This window comes from Canis lupus, chromosome 11, assembly GCF_048164855.1.
Source record: "Canis lupus baileyi chromosome 11, mCanLup2.hap1, whole genome shotgun sequence".
NCBI classification, from domain to species: Eukaryota; Metazoa; Chordata; class Mammalia; order Carnivora; family Canidae; genus Canis; species Canis lupus.
The window spans coordinates 13,338,273-13,360,469 of NC_132848.1; the positions used below are offsets into that span (position 1 = coordinate 13,338,273).

At 33.4% G+C, this 22,197-nt stretch overlaps 1 protein-coding gene across 5 annotated transcripts in view; it reads left to right on the top strand.

Annotated features, from left to right (window-relative positions):
- The window catches only part of CPSF6 (cleavage and polyadenylation specific factor 6), a 36,044-nt gene extending 15,085 nt beyond the window's left edge, over window positions 1-20,959 (top strand). For 2 of the 5 annotated variants that reach the window (XM_072843220.1, XM_072843218.1), the window contains exons 4-11: window positions 1,304-1,449; window positions 2,340-2,513; window positions 2,644-2,754; window positions 3,202-3,706; window positions 6,040-6,155; window positions 6,632-6,785; window positions 9,235-9,430; window positions 16,071-16,499. In XM_072843220.1, the coding sequence (XP_072699321.1) occupies window positions 1,304-1,449; window positions 2,340-2,513; window positions 2,644-2,754; window positions 3,202-3,706; window positions 6,040-6,155; window positions 6,632-6,785; window positions 9,235-9,424 (1,396 nt within the window). In that variant the 3' untranslated portion in view covers window positions 9,425-9,430; window positions 16,071-16,499. Of the gene's footprint in view, window positions 1-1,303; window positions 1,450-2,339; window positions 2,514-2,643; window positions 2,755-3,201; window positions 3,707-6,039; window positions 6,156-6,631; window positions 6,786-9,234; window positions 9,431-16,070 lie in introns of all 5 variants that reach the window. The other 3 variants (XM_072843219.1, XM_072843224.1, XM_072843223.1) reach the window with 3 other exon arrangements.
- Window positions 20,960-22,197: the final 1,238 nt, after the last annotated feature.

Sequence of the window (22,197 nt, forward strand, 5' to 3'; positions counted from 1 at the left end):
TTTTATTAAAAATGTTCAGTCTGATGGCTTTTGATATATTATCACTAATTCCAGGACATTTCATCACCCCCAGAAGAAATCCCATACCTGTTAAACAATTGATCTCTGTGGATTTGCTTATTCTGAACATTTCATAAAAATAAAATCATACAGTATGTGGTCCTTTGTGACTGACTTCTTTCACATAGCATAGTGTTTTCAAGATTCAGCCATTTTGTAGCATGTGTCATACTTAATTCTTTTTATAGATGAATACTGTTCCATTATATGGAAGTACCACATTTTTATTCCATCATTTGTTGGACATTAGGGTTGTTTTCCACTTTTGCTATTATGAATAATGCCCCATGACTATTCTTGTACCAGTTTTGTGTGCCCATATATTCAGTTCCATAATGTAGGTAGGTATACACACACACACACACACACAATAGTGGAATTATTGGATTATATGTTAATTCTATATTTAATCTTTGAAGGAACTACTAGATGATTTGTCAAAGTAACTGCACCATTTTACATTCCCATCAGCAGTGTATGAAATTTTCAATTTCTCCACATCCTCACCAAAACTTTCCATCTTTTTGATTATAGTCATCCTAGTGGGTGTGAAACAGTATCTCATTATAGTTTTGATTTACGTTGCCCTGTTAGTGATGTTGAGCATCTTTTTACAGTGGCATTATTCATAATAACCAAGAAATGGAAACAACCCAAATGTCCTTCAACTGATGAATGGATTTTTTTATGAATGGATTTTTTTAAATGTGCTGTATTCATATCATGAAATATTATGTGCAGCCATAAAAAGACATTAAGAATGATACATGTTACAATATACGTAAACCCTGAAAACAACTGCTAAGTGTAAGAAGCTAGTCACAAAGGACCAATATTATATAATTTCATATATATGAAATGTCCAGAATAGGCAAATTCATAAATACAGAAAGTGAATTAGTAGTTTCCTAGGGTTGGGGAAAGATGGGAGGAAATGGAGTGACAGCTCATGAATATGGTGTTTCATTTTGAGATGATGAAAATGCTCCAAAATTGATTGTGGTGATGGTTGTAAAACTCTGAATATACTAAAAGACACTGGATTGTACACTTTAAATAAGTCAAGTGTATGGTATGTTTTTCTTTTGAAAAAGTTAAAGATGAAAATGTGAACTTCTATAGATTTAAGAAATATTTTCATTTTTCTTACATAAAGGTAAATTCACACCATTTCCTCTTCAATAACAGTTGCTTTGTTAATCCCTCCTCACCTTCTACCCTTACCCCTTTAAACGTCTTTTAGGTTTGCCCTTGTTGGTGTTGGATCTGAAGCATCCTCAAAAAAGTTAATGGATCTGTTGCCTAAAAGAGAACTTCATGGTCAGAATCCTGTTGTAACTCCATGCAATAAACAGTTCCTGAGTCAATTTGAAATGCAGTCCAGGAAAAGTAAGCAATCCCTCAGAGGCCTTTATTAAAAGATGTGCATTTTAAGCAATGTTGTTAGTATTTGTTAGATATTACACTGGAGAAGTCATCATGATACTTAGTTCATTGGAGAATCCATTTTAGAGAGTCCATCCTTTGAATTAAATCTGGTTTATGACTGTGGTCCTGTGTACTGAAAACCCATTTCCATTTTTCTCTACATGTCTCAGGCCCATATTATACAACAATTTGCAAGTTCTATAGCCCTGCCATTCTTGTCCTGTCATTCCCATCCTAGAGCAAGGAAGAAACTACATTCTAATCCTTAGATTGAAGGACAGTTATGTGGATGTGTGTTGTGGTGGGGAGAAACCACTGGTAACCAGAAAATACTCGTTGATTTTCTGCGTGGCACCAAGATCTTTCACCACTTGGTAAAGTGAATATAGAAAAGATTTGCCATTACACACTTAGGAATGCTGTCACTTAAGGAGATAAGGTAGATGATCATGTAATTAACAGAAATTCAAGTGGTTGTTTTTCTTATTAGCACATAAGACTTAAGTGAAGAATATGTTATAAGATTTAAATAATTTTTGCTTACCGAAATTCGTATTTCTGTTGGGAGAATTTCAGTCTTGGTTGCTGCAGAGTACTGGTATTTCAAAAGTAACTCATATTTACTCAGTGGAAATACACTTAAGTCTGGATATTTTGAGACTTCAAAAGAACTTAACTAGATGTGAACATTTTCTAACCAGTACTTCTCATGTAGTGTGGACAGACCTGAGGCATCTGCAATTTAGTATATAGCATACTTGAACTTTGAAATAGATGTTTCTAATAGCAGTGGTTACATTTCAGAGGACTATTTTAATAAATGCTATTTATGAGTATTTGGATGTTTGCAGCTACACAATCAGGACAAATGTCTGGGGAAGGTAAAGCTGGTCCTCCAGGAGGCAGTTCACGTGCAGCATTTCCACAAGGTGGTAGAGGACGGGGCCGTTTTCCAGGGGCTGTTCCCGGTGGGGACAGATTTCCTGGACCAGCAGGACCAGGAGGGCCACCCCCACCTTTTCCAGGTAAAATTTTTCTTAAATTACCATGGATAAAATGTGTCTACCTTAATACCTCTTTTCCTTTTCTCTCTTTTTCAAGTAATGCATTATTAATGTAACTTACTCTCCTTGTTATGCTATTTTTGGAATCCAGGAAATTTGATCAAGCATCTTGTTAAAGGAACTCGGCCTTTGTTCCTGGAAACTAGGATTCCATGGCATATGGGGCACAGCATAGAGGAAATACCCATTTTTGGCCTAAAAGGTCTTTATTTTTCTCCAAACTTGCTTGACTTATATATAGAATATTTACATCCGTCTTATTTTCTTACCTCTTAAAAAATCCTTTCAAGACCATTTTTCCTTGTTTCACTTTCTAGCTTGGCATCAGAGTAGAATATAAGGTGGGTGATTTCACTGTAAGAAATGTGTGTACGCTGAAAGATGGAAACTCTCTCTAAGCATTGTAATCTTCTTTATTAACGTTTTTTGTTTCAATAGTTTTTCTTAAGCATAAATTGAGCTAGTTACATTTGTAAAGATATACTTCACTTTTGTAGTTGTTAGTGTAGCATTTACCATACGGGTTTCATTTAAAGAGAAAGAATCTTGGTCTGTGAGTTGTGCTTTAAAAGTATGATCTTGGCATACCGGTTGTAATCCCTTACTGAAGTGTTTTCTCTCTTTCTCTCCTCTCTCCTCTGTTCTGTAGCTGGACAGACTCCGCCACGTCCACCCTTGGGCCCTCCAGGCCCACCTGGTCCACCGGGTCCTCCACCTCCGGGTCAGGTTCTGCCTCCCCCTTTAGCTGGGCCTCCTAATCGAGGAGATCGCCCTCCACCACCAGTTCTTTTTCCTGGACAGCCTTTTGGGCAGCCTCCGCTGGGCCCGCTTCCTCCCGGCCCTCCACCTCCAGTTCCAGGCTACGGCCCCCCTCCTGGCCCACCACCTCCACAACAGGGACCACCTCCACCTCCAGGCCCCTTTCCACCTCGCCCACCCGGCCCTCTTGGGCCGCCCCTTACACTTGCTCCTCCTCCGCATCTTCCTGGACCACCTCCAGGTGCCCCACCACCAGCTCCACATGTGAACCCGGCTTTCTTTCCTCCACCGACTAACAGCGGCATGCCTACATCAGATAGCCGGGGCCCACCGCCAACAGATCCGTATGGCCGACCCCCACCCTATGACAGGGGTGACTATGGGCCTCCTGGGAGGTAAGTTAGTGTGTATTTAGGACCGTGGATTTGATTGGCAAAAGATATTCCATGTTCTCATCACTAAGGTTTTTGTTTGGCTGGTTTTTTAAATTATGACCTTTTCCCCAGATACTAAATTTTCTATATTGTTTTCTCTTGTTTGAAGAGGCAGTGTCATCTGATGAAAGACAAACAGCGTTGGGAATAAACTACCTCTGCCACTTAATAAAGACGCATGATTTAGAGCAAGTCACTAAATCCTAGGGATTCATTTCCATTATTTTTTAAGTTAAAAGAGGTTAATAAAGATAATTTAAATGAGCAAGTGGGATTCTTAAGCTACTTTTAAGATTTTAAAGTGAATCTCATTTACCATTGGTGATACTACACAGAGCACTAAAGTTTCTTCATTTTAAGAATTAGATCCGTTTATTATGTGAGTACTAATGATTATCTCATGGTGATTAGGAGTCCTGAGTGGCAAATTACTAACGTTTAATTAAAATGGGAACATTCGATAATTTACAAGTATATTTGGGTAGATAAAGGCCTATAAAACACAGTTTTTATGGAAATTAAAATAATGGTGATCCTTGGAGAAGAGCTAGGTGGAAATCACTGTTCAAGTAAGTGATCTCTTAGCCCCTTTCAAAAGTAATTTAAAAACTATCCATACTCGAAACATAATTTAGAGAGCTAGGTTTGTCATCTCTAAGAACTATTTGAATTTGCCCCCTTTAATTTCCTCTGAGTTTATATTTTTAAACTATCACTGTTAAACTACCTTGTATTTCATTTTGTCTGATAATGTCCTGAAGGAATGGATTTGAGAGTCTGCCTAATTCCATGCAATTGCACAGGCACATGGCAGTAAATTTGATGTTGTAAACAACGCCCATTAACCATTATCTGTTTGTAGAGGTTGCATCATTATAACTATTAAAAATACTGTTTAGGGGCGCCTGGGTGGCTCAGTTGGTTAAGCATCTGCCTTTGGCTCAGGTCATATCGTCAGGGTCCTTGGTTTGAGCCCCATGTTGGGCTCCCTGCTCATTTGGGAGTCTGCTTCTCCCTTTACCATCTGCCTCCCTATCCCCTTGCTTGTGTGCGTGTTTTCTCACTCTCTTCTTCAAATAAATCTTTTTAAAAAAGAAAATACTGTTTCCTCTAGAAAACAGTTAAAACTGCTGAACTAGTAATAGTAAAACTTTTTGTGTTCAATTCCAGTGAGTGATTTCATATTATTAAGTGTTCACCTTTAGTATGTAAGAATGGGTTAGATGACTTAGTTTGTTTAAAATTTGAGTTTCATACCCTTTTCCTAACCTAATAGAATTTGTGCAGTATTAAATTTTCAAGAATGGGGAGGTGGTTATTAATGACTAATCTTTTTTTAAAAAATTAGAGAAAACTCATCTTACATGAGAACTTTTAAGGGTGATAGGATGGGCACAAGTCACATCATTTGGTTAAAAAACATGTATTTTGAACAACTTGTAATTTGCTCAGGATGTTTATAATTTGGGGAGTAATAGTAATACCTTAGAAGCATGTAAAAGATTAGATTAGCTATTTCCTCATTTCAATGAAATGAACTACTGCCTCCCTTAACTCAGTGTCCTAACTAGTAACTCAGATGGCAAAAAGCTTTCCTTTTCCTATACTGTACATGTACACTTTTTCTTTTTTAAGTATAGTTGACACAGTGTACATGTACAATTTTTAAAGTTGTCAAGCAGCTATAGAAAATTTTAGCATTTAATTCATTTTTTTCAACAGTTGTTTATACTTAATATCTTTTATTTGCCAGATGCTTTTCTGGAAATTCAGTGGCAAACAAGATGGTCTAAGATCTTGTCCCTGCCTGAAGTTCTATTAATTAATCAGACGTTTGTTATCCTTCTATTGTGAGTTGGGCCCTGTGCCTAAAGGATGATTGTAACCAGATTCCTTAATTGTATAGAGCTGTATTTTTTACTGTCAACGTTTAAAAGCATATATGTAAATGAAAGTTATAATAACAAGTAACTATCTTATATACATCAAAATAATTTATTATTTCTGTTTTTGGGTGCCTGAAGAATATTGTGCATATGTAAATACATTATTTCAGGCTTCCAGAAAGACAAGATTTCTAAGTTGCTACTTTATTTCAGCTGAAAGATGGTAGTGTAAGAGAATTTTGCTTAGACTTTTTCTCTTTATAGGATAAATAGTATGCTTCGCTCTGGGAAAGTAACTACTTGCTCTGAGGCACTTGTCAAAAGCAACTACTATGAATTGTTTTATACTGTTATGACTAACTTAGAAAATTTGTTGAGTACAATTTAAGGTTTATTTTTATTTTACAGGGAAATGGATACTGCAAGAACGCCATTGAGTGAAGCTGAGTTTGAAGAAATCATGAATAGAAATAGGGCAATCTCAAGCAGTGCTATTTCAAGAGCTGTATCTGATGCCAGTGCTGGTTTGTATATTTCTTCCTATATTAATATTTCTTATTTGTGTTATTAGAAAGGACCTAAAACTATGTGCAATCTTAAAGATTGGTCATTTACATTTAGTACTTACTATGTTCATATTCCCAAATCATACCTATATTTATTTAAAAGACATTGAAAGAAGCTATATGTCACAGTGTAATGAAAAGATCCATAATTTAAAATTTTTAAATGTAGATTTAAATTTTAGTCCTGACATTTAATGGCTTAAGTTTGATTCTTGTATTTACAAATAACTTGTCTTATACAGCTATAATAATAACAAATCATGCTAATTTAACGCATAAAGCTGTTTCCACATGGTGAAACACTAAAATTAAGACAGCTTCTGTAGTTATTTTAGTGCTCTTTTATAAAACACTTTATCACTCTTATCCCAAGTGGTTTGGTGGTATTTTGGAAATAATTTATTTGATTTTAACCCCTCTCCTTTCCCTCATAGGTGATTATGGGAGTGCTATTGAGACATTGGTAACTGCAATTTCTTTAATTAAACAATCCAAAGTATCTGCTGATGATCGTTGCAAAGTTCTTATTAGCTCTTTGCAAGATTGCCTTCATGGAATTGAATCCAAGTCTTATGGTTCTGGATCAAGGTAAAACTTTCCTGTCTCATGTCTTATTTAAAACTGTTACTTTTAGGGATCCCTGGGTGGTGCAGCGGTTTGGCGCCTGCCTTTGGCCCAGGGCGCGATCCTGGAGACCCGGGATCGAATCCCACGTCGGGCTCCCGGTGCATGGAGCCTGCTTCTCCCTCTGCCTGTGTCTCTGCCTCTCTCTCTATCTCTCTGTGACTATCATAAAAAAAATAAAAATAAATAAAAATAAAAAACTGTTACTTTTAAAATAACAAAAAATAATGTGTCTGGGACTTTAAAGTAGGACTTTGATTTTACTTATTACTGTTTATGCAACAGCTAGAATGTTTTTTGTTTTTGTTTTTGTTTTAAACATTGAATCAAATGCCAGGTGTTTGCTTGCTTCTAAAACCCTTCAAAGGTTTCTGGTTACTCTTAGAATAAGACTGTAAACATTGAGACACTGTATGATACCTTCCTGTCTTTCCAGCCTCATTGTGTACCTTACCCCTTACTCACTATTCTCTTGTCACAGTGGTCTCCCTTCTCTTCCTCTTGATACATCAACACTTAATCACCTCACTGCCTTTATACTTGATATTCCTTCTGCTGGGAGTCCTTTTCCCTGGCTCTTCATATAGCTGTCTTCTTACTCTTCATGCCTCAACTCAACCTGACTTCTAGGAGAGGTCTTCTCCCAGGTTATTCTTTTTATTTCTTTCATAGTACACCATAATCTTTTTTTTTTTTTTTTTTTTTTTTTAAGATTTTATTTATTTATTTGAGGGGAGGGAGAGAAAGAGGGAAAGAATCCAAGGCAGACTCTGCGTTGGAGATCCTGACGCAGGGCATAATCTCATAATCGTTAGATCATGACCTAAGCCAAAACCAAGAGTTGGACCCTCCACTGATTGAGCCACTCAGCAGGCAACCCTGTTCTTTATTATTATTGCACATTTCTTTTTTTTTTTTTTTTTTCACTAGAACATATGTTGAAAGATGGAAGGGGCCTTACCCGTCTTGTTCACAACAATATTTCTAATGACTAAACAGTGTTTTATTGTTGTTGTTGTTTTTTAAGATTTTATTTATTTATTCATGAGAGACACACACACAAAAGCAGAGACACAGGCAGAGAGAGAAGCAGGGTCTATGCAGGGACCCTGATGTGGGACTTGATCCCGGGTCTCCAGGATCACATCCTGGGACGAAGGCAGGCACTAAACTGCTGAGCCACCCAGGGATCCTCTAAACAATGTTTGGTACAGAATAGGTGCCAAATAAATATTTCTTTGAACAAAGGAATTAATGAATGATCTGTTATTTTCTAATTAGGTAATTCCTTTTTTTTTTAAAGCATTGTAGCTACCTTTGAAATTTTACATATATTTGAAAGGTAGTAGATCCTTAATCTCTACGAGATATTCATAGATCTGTCCTTAGTGTATTTTATCTGGTGTAGAGTATTCATTAAGATAAGGGAAAGGAGCTTTTCTTTGTCATGGTCCCCAATTTCCTAATGAGTACCTTTCTGACCCAGTGTAAATAAGAATCTCCATAGCTGAACAAAATTGTCATAGCTGAAGACCATACGTTTACATAGTCTCCTTTTTAGTTTTTTAAGCCCTACTTAATAAGAACTTCCTTGATCAAGGAGCTTAGCATCTAATGATGTTTGCTAAGTCTAGCTATCTGGTGCAAAAATACAAAATGGATATTTCATCTTACAGTTACTTCCTTATTGTGAATTTCAGAAAAGTATTTTAAGCAGTTTAGTTTGGTCAAATTACCTGTTTTTTTGATTTGTGTTTGAAAGCAGCTAAATGAGACATTGCTTTTTATTGAATAAAATGTGAATAGTATTGTAGTATTTTCTAGTGGTCATAAGTACTAAGTTTTGAACTTTGCTTCCCATCATGTCCCTCAGCTCTCCATCGCACACCCCTGTAGCTAGCAAACATACATATTATTGGAAAATTTCTTAAGGGAGTAGCACTCATGATTAATCATATTTGGGTTAGTTATAAAAGTAAAATTGATAACTTACACATAGGTTTACGAAACCTGTTAATGGGTGGTAATATTTATGTATTTTAAGTCTCATAATCTCATGAATTTTATGTCTGAAAAACTACTTTCTATACATTCTTTAGTTTGAAACAACATGTCCTTTGAAATTTTTTCTCTTTGACCTTTCTGTTTTTTGTTCAGTAAACACTACGTGTTTGTTTTAGGCTATTAGATGTAATAAGATGTATTGCCCCTGTGTGTCTGGTTCCCAGTTTGGGGGTGAATATTTTTAAAAATGGAACTTCTAGTTCATGCTTGTTAGATGAGTTGGTAAATCATTATTGGAAGTTCAGGATATCCTAAGTCTAAACTAGATTTGTAAAGAATTTTTTGCCTTAGGTACTTTTAAACACTGCTATCCACTTACAGAGAGCATTAATCCAGTAATTTCTTTTAGAAGACGTGAACGATCAAGAGAGAGGGACCATAGTAGATCACGAGAAAAGAGTCGGCGTCATAAATCCCGTAGTAGAGATCGTCATGATGATTATTATAGAGAGAGAAGCAGAGAACGAGAGAGACACCGGGATCGGGACCGAGACCGGGACCGAGAACGGGACCGAGAGCGCGAGTATCGTCATCGTTAGAAGAAGGTGGGTATTCCTTGTTCCGGTTATATTTAGCATATGTGTTATTAACAGTAATTATAACTCCAAGGCTATTGTTTATACAGTATATACCTACATTTTAAATGGTCCAACTACTTGTTCTGAATTAAATCTTCTGGAAACATCTGAGACAAATAACAGGTAAGTATTGACAGGTAAAAAAATTTGACGTTTTATCCTTGAATATTGTATTGTGGAGTTAAAACTTTTAGATTGTTAATGGTCTTAAAGCAAGAAAATAATCAAGAGGACTCATGTCTACTTCTAAAATCTAAAAATTGGAATTGTCTTAATTGTATAGATAGTTTGCATGTAATTTAAAATACAAAATACAGGAAGTTAATTCGTATATATTTAAAAGTTAAATTGAAAGTTTCTTTCCTTGAACTCATTCTATCCCTAAAACTTAAAGAAAATGTAATAGTTTATAATATAGGAGGATGGTCTCAGCATTGAAAGAGCTTTTGTACTTAAAATGTTCTTTAGAAGACACTTTTCTTGGCATCTGCTTTTGTTTTAAAATAAAAGAAACCATATCCTTTAATTTGCAAAGAAGATGCGAAACTTAATTAAAATGGGTTTAGGGTTTTCCATATCTAAGAATTTTAAATTGTATCAGATCATGCACCCCAGGTTAGAATAACCTTGAAATAATTTTCTTTGATGTTTCATTCATAAACCATAATCATTGTGTCTTTTTTTCTGTATTTTAAAACTATTTCTTGTGTACATTTTTCATAAAGCGGGAAGTTGTCTGTTTATACTTCATTTTCACGTGTAATTTTATTTTTATATTTGTGAACAGCATTTATTCATGTGAAAAGTAGGGGGAGGGCACTGTGAGGCTTGTGCATGTGACACAACGGTTATTCTGTGAACAAGTAATTTTTCTTTATGTGTTGGTGGCATATCCAAAGTAAATTAGGCTAAAATAAACCCCTTATAGGTAACCATTCTTTACACAGTTATTTTCCATAATTGTGGGAAACACTAAAAATTTAGTCATGATAATTGTTAGTATTTAAATTTTTATGGGCAAAATCAGAGACTATCAAGTGTATGCAATTCTTTGACAGAATAGCAGTTTCTTTAACTAATAGATATATTTTAGCAAATGAGATCCTTATTGAATAATGCTATTTATAAAACAAGCATGTAAATCTGATTTTTATGGTAGATTAGCTATTACATTATTGACAGTTTTATGGGCTTTTTGAAGTGAAAAGGCCAGTTTTAATACTTCCCTAGCATTTCAAATATGCATCTTAAATATTTATGAAAACTTTAGCTTTAAAAGCTATTTTTGTATTGTAGAACTTAATATAAATCTCAAACATTTCTTTAGTATGAAGCAAAACATCTTTCGCTTTAAAGCTGAGCTTATTGAAATTAATTCCGCTCTTGGATATGAGTAAGGATTAAATGTGTCATGTAAATCTAAATGCTAAATTTTAAAGATATAGTTTTTTTCCCCTTGGGTTGACTAGATCATAATCCCATTTTATGAAAAAAAATTCTCCGTCTCCGTCAGTTGCTTAAGGTGAATTATGACCAACATATTACTTGAAATGTTTAACTATATCAGCCATTTCATTTATAGTAAGGTACAAGTCCTTTAAGTTACGTTTTTATGTAGACTTCGCCAGTTATCAACAAGCTGCTAATTACTGAAGGCATGATAATTAAGCTTCCATACATTTTTAATCATTTCCAAATTTGGATGTGCCCCATCAAGGGGCTTCTGAACCAGATAATGAGTTTCTTCTTGGTTTTAGTTAAACTAGCATAGTTAGCCAACTCCTTTTCAAACTCCTTGAAAAGTACATTGTTAATTTTAAATACTTTGAATTAACTAACATTACATTCCAGTAATGGGTACACCTAACTGTATCATGGCTTGAGTTTCATTACATTCAGACATTAACTATGAATTCCTAACTTGCAAACTATTGTTGGCTTTTTTTTCTTAATCACTGATGTGTACCATACCAAAATTCCCATGTTTTGTTTGTACATTAATCAGAATTGAGTTGTAATATTGTTATGTGCCTTCATCCAAGCAAAATTTTACATAAGCATTCCTAGGGCAAAAAATTCTGTTATCCTGGAATATTGTACCTTTGCTATACCAAACAGTATTTATTGCGGTTGTAGATGTGACTTTATAGGGGTGGGGGCTAGGATCAAATATATTCGAGTGAAAAACTTTTAAACAAACTATCTGCACATTTAATTATTATCATAATAGGGTCTGTTGACCTTTTTAGAAGTTTTAAAATATGAGTCCTTTTGAGCTTTCATGTACATTTTAAGTGGACTAATGGAATACAAAGAACTTGGAAGCTAACGTGAATGTCAGTAAGCGTGTATATAAAAAAAATACTGTAATTTACTATTAAAGTGATAAATGGCTAAAAGGGCAAGTTCTTAATTTAACTGGAAACTTAATGATGTTGGCAAGCTGTTAATGTCTGTCCCATCTTAATTTTTTTTGTGTTTGAACTGTTGGTAATGTTAATTGCATTCTCTCATTTAAAATATGTATTAATTTTTCTAAAAGCATTTAGTATTTAAGTTCAAGTAGGTAATATTTTAATGGGAATATCAGTATTGTAAATTTTCAGTATGTACATACATTGTATTTCATATTCTGTAATTTCTGCCTCCATTCTCAGACCACTCTGAGCAAAACAAAAGTAGTTCAGTGTTTTAAGATTGTACACTTCTTACAGAAATAATTTTACTGTCACAGTTATTTTCTTTTAGATTGCATTCCTCTTACTACTTGTTTAAACCAATGCTCCACAGCAAATTTGTTACTCAGTTTTTCTTTGTATACAAAGAGTAATGAATCCGAATTACTTTTTAAATACTCTTCATTCATGCTTTTCCTCTCCCTGAAATACAAGGTTTTGCATATTTTCAAATCATTGTCCATTTCTCTGATAAAATTTTTAAGCATATTTTATGGAATATGTATTAAATAAGTATGCTTCTTTGTAAGACTTCTTTTACCATAGATCAAAATCTTAGGTTGTGTTGTTACTGCATAAGATTTAGGGTGGTTTGCACTCTTTAGTTTTTCATTAATTTGGGAAGAACAAAAAAAGGCAAAAGAATAAAAAGTTCTTTTTTTACATGCTAAGATATTTCATCTCCTTAAGATATAGTGTCACTTTGGGGCCAATGTGAAAATTAAGTTCTCTTAATTTTCCACTGAATAGATACTATGATACTCATAGTGGTGATATTTAAAAAATTATTTCTACAACTCTTAAGTCATCTGAGATCTGCCTCATATTATCCGGCCTTGTGTTTGTCTTTTCCCATATATCTTAACTGCTGTGCTTCATCTGAATATGCTAGCTCTCACTTCTTTTGCTCTCACTTCTTCTAGGTTTCCTTTTAATATTTGTAAAACCTGACTACACAGCTCTCTTAAGTGACAGGAGGGTAGGAAGTAATCCCTTGTATGGATGTATAGTGTGTTTTTTGCTCACTGTGGTTTAAGAATGGGTTTTGTTTACAAATGATTAATGTTCCCTGTTAAAAGAAAATTCAGTGCCAATGTGAGTCACCTTGCTCTCACCTTCATCTCAGTGTGAAATTTACGATCATTGTTTTAGTTTGTAAATTAGATCATTTTGAATAAGTAATGTTTTGAATGAGTAGTTAGCATTGTTTTAAAGAAAACCTAATAACCAAAAGGGGGTAAGTGTGCCATATGTGCTATCCAAATTTACTAATTTGCCTTCTGTGGTAGCATGTTCTAATCCTCACAGGAAATTCTAAGTCACATTAAACAGCTTATTTTGAAATGTCCATTTTGTGAAATTTGGGGGGCAAATAAGAGTTTTCCTTGACTATGGTGAAGTTTATTTCGATAGTAACCTGCCTAGAGCAACCATCTTGTATATGTGTTTTATTAGTGTAATGAAAGACTAGTTAAAATGAGGTAAGGTAAGTACTATGTCCACAGGTAGAAAGAAGGAAATAACAAATGTTGTGGTAGTAAAGGAATTTTTGTAAATATCTACAGTAAACAATATTTTCTGTACTATGTTTTAGTCAGCACAAGAAGGAATTTTGATTTTATAAGAGTTGGCTTATATTCAGAATCTTATTTCTTGTCTACTCCATCCCCATTCCTCTCATTAAGGAGAAATTTTCAGAAAAGAGAAAAGTGAGTTTTATTTCACTGAATTAATAGATGCACATCTCTAAAAGCATATTAGAATTCTTTCAATTCAGTATTCAGTTAATTCTTTTAATTCAATATTAATGTGAAAATCTATGAAAGACCCATATCATATATATATATTTGAATCTTACTGGAAAGGTGAATTGGCCATGAGCTTAGAAATACTGATGCTAACAAATTTACTTTGAAGTTTCTAACAGAAACGCTCGTAATTTGAGTTGTTACTATTGGCTTGATCTTACATTATCTCAAGATAGAGGTGCTTCTCTGTATTGAAATTTTACTTAGTACTTTATAGCTTCATTAAAGAGCTGTAGATTTCATTTGTCTTAGTTTTTTTTAAACAAGCTTTTACATAGATCTTCCTTATATAACTGATAGCTAAAACAAGTAATTGTGTGACTTTGACATTAACATATTTGACTAAATGGTATTCTGAAAACATGAGCATTGAATGTATTTGTCACTTTTAAGCTTTTTTGATATCTTTGTTTATGTAGATGTCTACCTAGAAATTTGAGAGTATAATATGGGATTGGATTTTTGGAAATGGGTTGTATTGCCTTCAAATTTGCTTCCGTTTGAGATTGTAAAATTTGTATTTCCCAATGGATAAATGTAAAGTGTTTAGAAATAGAAATAAAACCTGTCAGACTACCCCCAGATTTTATGTCTATATGGTGAAAATGAGAGAGTTATTAATAGTAAAGACCTATGAAGTATAATCAAGCAAAAGATGAGTGCGTTTTCCTGCATAAAGATGTGTATTATAATTTTACAAACAGCATTCTCTACAGAAAAAGTAGTAAAATTCTCCTTTGGAGTAATGAATAAGTTGCAGTGTATGCCATATGTTTTTTGGAAGGATTGGGTATTTTTGTTTTGCTCACTGTGACTTTAAACAATTTTTCCCTCTTTAATGACCAGATCTCTCTTTATCTCTCACATCACAACAAAAATTTTAGGGAGATAACATACTTTTGCAGTAAAGCTTAGGAATTTCCAGTAGTGCATCTTTTCAGGTTAGAACATATTCCTTATCTTTATTTAATACTTTAATACCAGGTTTTAGATATGTTGCAAGGAATAAAAATAAAACCTATGAAAGCTGTCTTTCTAGATTTTTTTTTCATGAAGTAATTCTGCCTAAAGCTTCATCAACATAAGATAAAGGTACAATAAAAGGTAACATTAGAAATGGCTTAAGTATCTCATTGAAAAATACAGGCAAATAGAACTATTTAAAAGAGACAGTTCGGGATTATAACATTTGGGGCTTTGGAGGGGTTTTATTTTGCAGTTGTAAAATTTGGGTTTTTATTGCTAGGTAACATGAATGCGTATGTGTATTGATACACTTAAGTTGCTTACAGCCTAGTAGGGGAGGAAGGAACATAAAATAGAACGTTCAAAGTTGTGACACTATTAATGACTCTTAAGTATGAAGCAGAAAGTATTTTCCGATTACTTATATGGCAAGAATATCACTAAATATTGTGCCCTTTACCTCTTACTACATCATCATATTGAAATGCTCTCTTGGAATTTATTTTAAATATGGTGTTTCAGTCATCAGTTACATGCAAGTTAATTGAATGTTTCTTTTGTGAACCTCTGCTTGAAGTTTGCATATTTTTGTATTCTTGAAAATTTAGTTTATCAAATTTACTGGTTTTTTTTTCTTTATGTGAGTTTTCAATGAAATTTATCATTGTAGATTCTTATTTTAGCTTGTTTTTGGTTAGCTTCTATATTACGTTAGTTATTTCAATATAGGTGGAATAGAGTAAAAGTAAAGTAAATGTTTTAAACTTGTATTATGTCTAAAGATTTGTATGTGGATGTCATATTTATTTAAATGTGCATACTGAGCTATATATTTATAAATTTTATTTATGCATTTTGTAACATGAAACAATTTGATTTATAACATTTGCAGAAGTTCCTGTATGCTGTCAAATAAATACAACTAATTTGTAAAATAGTTTATTGCATTTTATATTCAGTTCACATTTAATTGTTAATGAGTTCTTTAGAATTGATATGTGGGTGAATGAAAAATATTTACATTAAAATCATTCAAGCATTTTTCCATTTATTTTTGTAGTATGCATACTTTAGAAAATGACTTATAAATGTTTCCATCATCACAGAAACAGCAGCTGCCATATTTTCATTTGTTTCAGTTACATAAAGCCATAAAAACAGAAGAATGAAATCAGAATGTCTCACTTTTAATCAGTACATAAATTTGGGAGCATTTCTCCACCATAAAGGCAGCTACTGTTTCAGTTAATGCTTATTGTGTTAGAATACGTAACAGTGAAGTAGATGCACGACTTGTGTATGTATAGTTAAGCCAGCGTTTTTCTGTGTATTATGGGGAATAGCAAAATCTACATCACAAATTTTGACACATTACAGCTGAAGGAAGAGGAACACCTTCCAAGACAAAACAGTCTTCATGGGGGAAAAATGACGCTTGTCCAGCAGTTTGCTTCTTGTGATTGAACTGAACCTGTAAGGATTCATGGATAAAATGAACAGGAATAGATCTGAATAAAGCAAATCTGCATAAATGGTAACCAGTAGCTCTACTTTATTTTTTATGTTGCTTAACTGTTTTATTTGAAGGAAACCTGTGTGATTTAAAAAGTTATAGCTTTTGCAACTTTATTACTGGTTATATACATTTGGCCATTATAATGTGCAAGCAATTGGAAAAAAACCGTCAAGTAAATGCTTGTTTTTATAGTAGTTTGTTCTTGTTAAAAATGTTCATATGATAATGTCTGTAAACAGCACCACTTTGATTACAATAGATGTAGTGTTGTAATAAACTGTTTAATGGGGCTGATGTGTAAAGCTGTTCAAGTTATTTGATGTTTACACCTCAGGGAAAGTCTTGTGTTCAGCAATATCTAAAGATAATGTTACTATGACATTTATACTGTCCTTTAAAAAAGCATTGCAATAGCGTTTTTGGATATGCACCAATCTAATCTTGCGTTCAGTGAATTAAACATACTAATTAAGTGTCTCTTGCCCTTGATTTTGATATTAGAATAGGTGATTACATGGATATTTAATATTTCTATATTCTGCTTTTCTAGCTGTTTTTACCTAGTTAGCTTGTGATTTTGCTGAATGGTATGTAAACTTGTAAAATTTCACAGACATAGCAATCCAGTCAATGTGTTAGGGGTCAAAAAAAATTTTGTGGTTTTAACATTTGAGTAAAAACCCATACGTTATTTGCTACAGTAATGCAGCTTAATTACAACAGATGTACTGAAACGCTTAATTGTAAACTGCTAGCATTGAAGAAATATTTTGACAATTCTGATTTGATGCGGCAGTTATTTGCTGTTTTATATTAATAGTGCTTATGGTTTATTTTTGAAGCCATAGGCAATGTAAATACAGCCGTGCAGCAGACAAATGTGAGTAAGGAGAGCATTAGTTTTATTTTCTGGTTACTATAGATTTCAGAAGGGCGTGATGCTTACTAATACCGAGTTGTTTTCTCCTGTATGTGTAATGGGTGATTATAGGTGTACCCTGTCACCACAGTTTAAGGAATCTTGTGTGTATTCATGCAACCTTTTGATTCATGCTAGAGTTACTTACTAATCAAAGATTTTTTTCAAATCTGCCTTGCATATAGGCCGACATTTAAAAAACTTGGCTAGCATGTGTTCTTAATTGCAAAATTAGCATAGGCAGAGTGTCAACTTGATTAGATACTTTTATAGGAAGGTCCTTCCGAATCACTACTTCAGAAATTTGAGTTGAAATCCTAAGCAAGTTAATTTGTTTTTAAGATTTGATTATCTTTAAGAGATCTGGTAATACACGTTGGTTTTTTGTTTTTTTTTAATACAGCCAAATTTTAGGGCAATGCTTTAAGTATTTAGGTACCCTAAATATTATGTCATGTGCAACTTGTAGAAGCCCTCCAAAGATTTGCACTGCAGTTCTTCACTTTCCTTTTGTCCGCTATCACGCTAGTTCTTACAAAATTAGCTGTTTCAAATTATTTATATTCTTGCTAGTTTTATTTTAAAACATTTTATGATTAGAGTACTTGTGCATGGGATCACTGGTGTTTATCAGAACTGTTTGCTCTCAAATTTTTCAAGTGTTCTATCTTGTTGAAAATGCAGTTGCCTTTTTTTTTTAACATTATTTGAGAGTTGTATCAAAATCGGTTTTCTTGTTTTGTGTATAGGTATTGTTTTGTCATTCCTTAGCTTTTTTTATATTTTAATTCTAATGCCCTAATGTGAAGAAGTATGGACATAAATATATTACAAGGGAAATTAGTTAATAGTTTAAAAAGGTAAGTAAATGTCCATGAGAATAAGATACTCTGAGAGTTTTAAAATGGAATTCTAAAAATCTAACTGCTTGAACTTGAGATGAAACTGGAAATTTTGTGCTAATTAAATCCTTCATTTACTTTTTTGTTTTTTATCAGTGGAACCCTTTAATTGCTTATTCTATATCACTACGTGGCTGATCTCATTACGTGACTTTTGTTGCAGACAATGTGAGTGTACTAGAATTGTTTGCTGTTAGTCCGTTATTTTTAAGTGTTGTCAGAAGGAAATAACTTTTTGGTTTGACCCATTTTTAGTCTTCTATCTGATAACACATGAATGTATAGCAGTAAAGGTGAAAATTGCAAGCCTTGTTTAATTCTTCATATCCCTGTGTTGTTTATGAGCTAATGTTATTTGAAAACTCTTTCTTTCTTTTTTTTTTTAACGTGTAAAAACAATCCAAAGAGAGAAATCATTACATAGACACCAAAAAAAAAAAAAAAAAAAAAAAGACAGAGAAAGAGAGTTTCAGAGACCTTTTCATTTCTTCTTCTTCTTAATAATTGTAGTGACATGAAAACAACTTTGAGTTTTAACTTTAAGCCATAGGCATTTATTAGTGCTCTGCGATCACATTCCTTTCAGCCGTAGTTATGAATGAGTGATACAGCACCTCAGTGGTATTGCTTCTGAAGCAACATTTTGAATCAGATGTGCTACTTTTAGCTAAAGGACACATGTTTTGGAAGGGATATTCCAGTGTAAGTTTGGAAGTGTTTATTTTGTCAGTTTTCATAAGCAAGATTTGTAGTAAGTTGCAGTGGCTGTTGATCATAGTTTAGCCCATTTAATGGCCCTTTTACTCAGAATATTCTTAAGCAGTTAACTACAATTTGGAGTTCACAGATAACTTAAGGATTGTAGCTTAAGGTGTTATTTTCATTTAATTCTCCTGTGGAGAATACTGCTTTGTTTTTTACTAGTTTAAGGTCAGTTCTTTAAATAAACAACAGGATTTTAATGAATGTTGTATAACATTTTATAGTGAAAGGGGGAAATTGTTGGAAGGGTAAAGACTTTCTCTTTCCCTTATGTATTTAAATGTGCCAATAACCTAAATACATACTGTTTTATACAATGAAATGCTACTATGAGACTTTCTGTTGGAGTTCTCTCAACATTTTGGTTTTCATACCTGAATGATCATTGCATTTTCTGTATTTTATAAGATGGCTCCAATTTTGTGTTTTAAGCTTCAGCCTGTTATTTTAAGAGGAAGTTTATGTTCTGATTCCTTACTAGAATACAGTATTGAGAGTCTTACTGTTTTACAGATAACTGCCTTTTAAATTTTATTCATTAAGTTCATTTGCATCCCATAGCCGTCTGTAAATGTTTCCTGCAGTTGTATGTACTTAAATGCACGCTTATCCATTGTACATAACTAGACATTTTTTGTGCTAAAATATATTAAGTGGGATTTTTGTAGCAAAGCATTCTATTTTTCTGTTCTTACTCTGTGTGTGTTGTTGTTGTTTTTTTACATTAACCTTCAGTTTAAACACTGGAGTATTTATTTCATTTTTTTTAGCAACTTGACTCTTAGAAGCCTTAGACTAATTTTTTAATAAATATTCAACCAAAAATTATAAATTTCTTAAGATGTGGCCTTACATATAGCATTCCTTGTGTTTGTAATGTGAGATTTTTTGATTAGAGAAATCAAAAGATTCTGGATTAAAGTTTCATTGTAAGTTGAAATAGAAAATATGTTAAAATGTCTAGGCTTCTGGGAGGAAGTTCTTACACTCTTCTTTCTTTGCATTAGAAAGAAGCAATATGAATTTTTACAAATATTCAGGCAATTGTATCCAGTTTAGATTGATTTAGGTTTGTCTTAACCAATGTTTCTTTAAAATTTCAGGTTGTTGGCATTCACTCTGAGTATGCAGCTACTGTGGTTTTTGTATGGGACATATAAACACTTTGTTAGGTGTAGACAGACTTTAATGTTTCAGAGACTTCCTGCTCTATTAACATGTTGTAATAGGAGTCTTAAAATATTAGGTAGAATTTAATTGAAGTCACACAAATCTTGAAATGGTATCAGCAAATAGTAAATACTACAGAAAGTCTTTCATGCACGAGCATCCTAAAATTCTGCCATGGGTGTAAATGTTTTGCATTAATTTCATAATTGAACAGATAGACCCTGCATTTAGTAAAAACATTTCATTTTGAAGATGTGTTCTTTTTGTCACACTGTTACTGCATAACACTTCGCAGCATTTTGTAAGTTAAATTATTTTAAAATACAATGGTAAATTCATGTTTATTTTTTTACTTTGAAAATTGTAGTACTCAGGTGGTATTTAATGGGAAAGGATCCTTGGGGTAAATCATAATGTATTCTAAGGAATGCATCTATAACATTGACGACTTTAGCCTTAAAAAAAAGGTCTATTCTTACTCTTCTTCCTCTTCATCCCATGGTATATTAGCAAAGTAGTTTACAGCCTTGTACAGCCTTACAAAGTTGTTTTACAATTTTTAATGGAAAGCCCTTAACAACAACAACAAAAAATTGTGTCATATTACCAGTATCCATGAATTGACTGAATCACGGTTTGTAAATAATTTGTCTAATACCAGAAGGCCAAAGAAAGTCTTAAAATTTTAGCTATTGACTCTGGTGACTTCACAATAAGATTTCTGTGCAAAAGGTAAGGTGATATTTGATCAAATAGACATCTTTTTGGTGTCCGTGAGAACTAGCTTCCATATTAGCTTCTTTAAAAAGCTCATTCCATTTTATTAAAATGTTTGTAATTGCAATTTTGTGTTTAATGTTTACTTTCTGTCTTTTCTTTCTTTAGCATTTAGGTGACTGTTCAGCAGTTTGCTATATGGCCATTGTTGGCCCTAAACTGCACTAGTAACAAGCATGGTATTTATCTTGTATTGAAAAATAAAACAGTTTTGATAATACTTTACAGTTTGTCCTTTTTATTTGGTTCATAATTTAACCATTGTGTATGGTTTGAATAATTCGTATCCATTGGCAATATACAGTATAACAGATTGGGTTGTTACACTACAGTGTTTTGTATTTTGTCTTTAAGCCAGCCTAAAGTGGTAATTTTCTTCTGTATTGACATTTTCGTGGTCTTGAAGGAAGATTATACCTAGCTAAAATTAGGCTTTAGAAACATAAAACAGTTCTAGGCTGTTTTATTCTCAAACCTAAGATTCAGCAAACATTAGTTTTAGGAGATTATTTACCTTGTTAGACTTGAATCAAGTAAAAAATGTTTCTAGATTACAGCAAAAATATTTCACCAGCTAGCTTAGAAACCACATAGAGTACTTTTAAAACAGTAACAAGTTACGATTTCAGTACAGATTTGTATGCCAGATATAATCAGGTCCAAGATTCTCACCAATAGGCTTCAGAGTGTGGTGAAAGTGACAAGTCTATATGCAGTAAAAACCATATAAGAAATAGTAAGTTACCATTTCTAGGATCCTTTCCACTGCCCCATTAAAATTGTGGTTCAGGTTTTGTTAGTTTCCCTATTACTCTGTTACATGTTTACATTTTGAAGATTACATTCATTGATCCTCCTTTCCCTGAGTTCCTTGAGACTTTTACTGGAGAGTATTTGAAATAAAGATTATCAGGAACATTTTATTTTTAACCAGATGCAACACAAGACTCCGTAGCAATCAATCAAGGCCTGATTCGGTGGAAGATGGACTTTTTTTTTTTTTAATAAGGAATTGATTGGGCAGCCTGGGTGGCTCAGGGTTTTTGTGCCGTCTTCAGCCCAGGGCATGATCCTGGAGACTCGGGATCGAGTCCCACATCGGGCTCCCTGCACAGAGCCTGCTTCTCCCTCTGCCTGTGTCTCTGCCTCTCTCTCTGTGTGTGTCTCTCATGAATAAATAAATAAAATCTTAAAGAATTGGTAGACAATTTACCTGATTTTATTACCTATAACTATTACCATGAAACAAGAAATGTTATTAGAAATGGTTTCCAATGCTTCTTGTTTTCATCTTGTCTCCCTTTTATCTTTCACTAACAAAACTGTTGAATTTTTGTTATGTCCGTTCCCATCAGATGCTGTTGTCTGTGCCCAATGAGGGATAAATATACATTATCTTAACTTTCAAAAATGTATATTCAGCTTTATGGGAAAACTTTAGGAATTAGTTTTTAATGA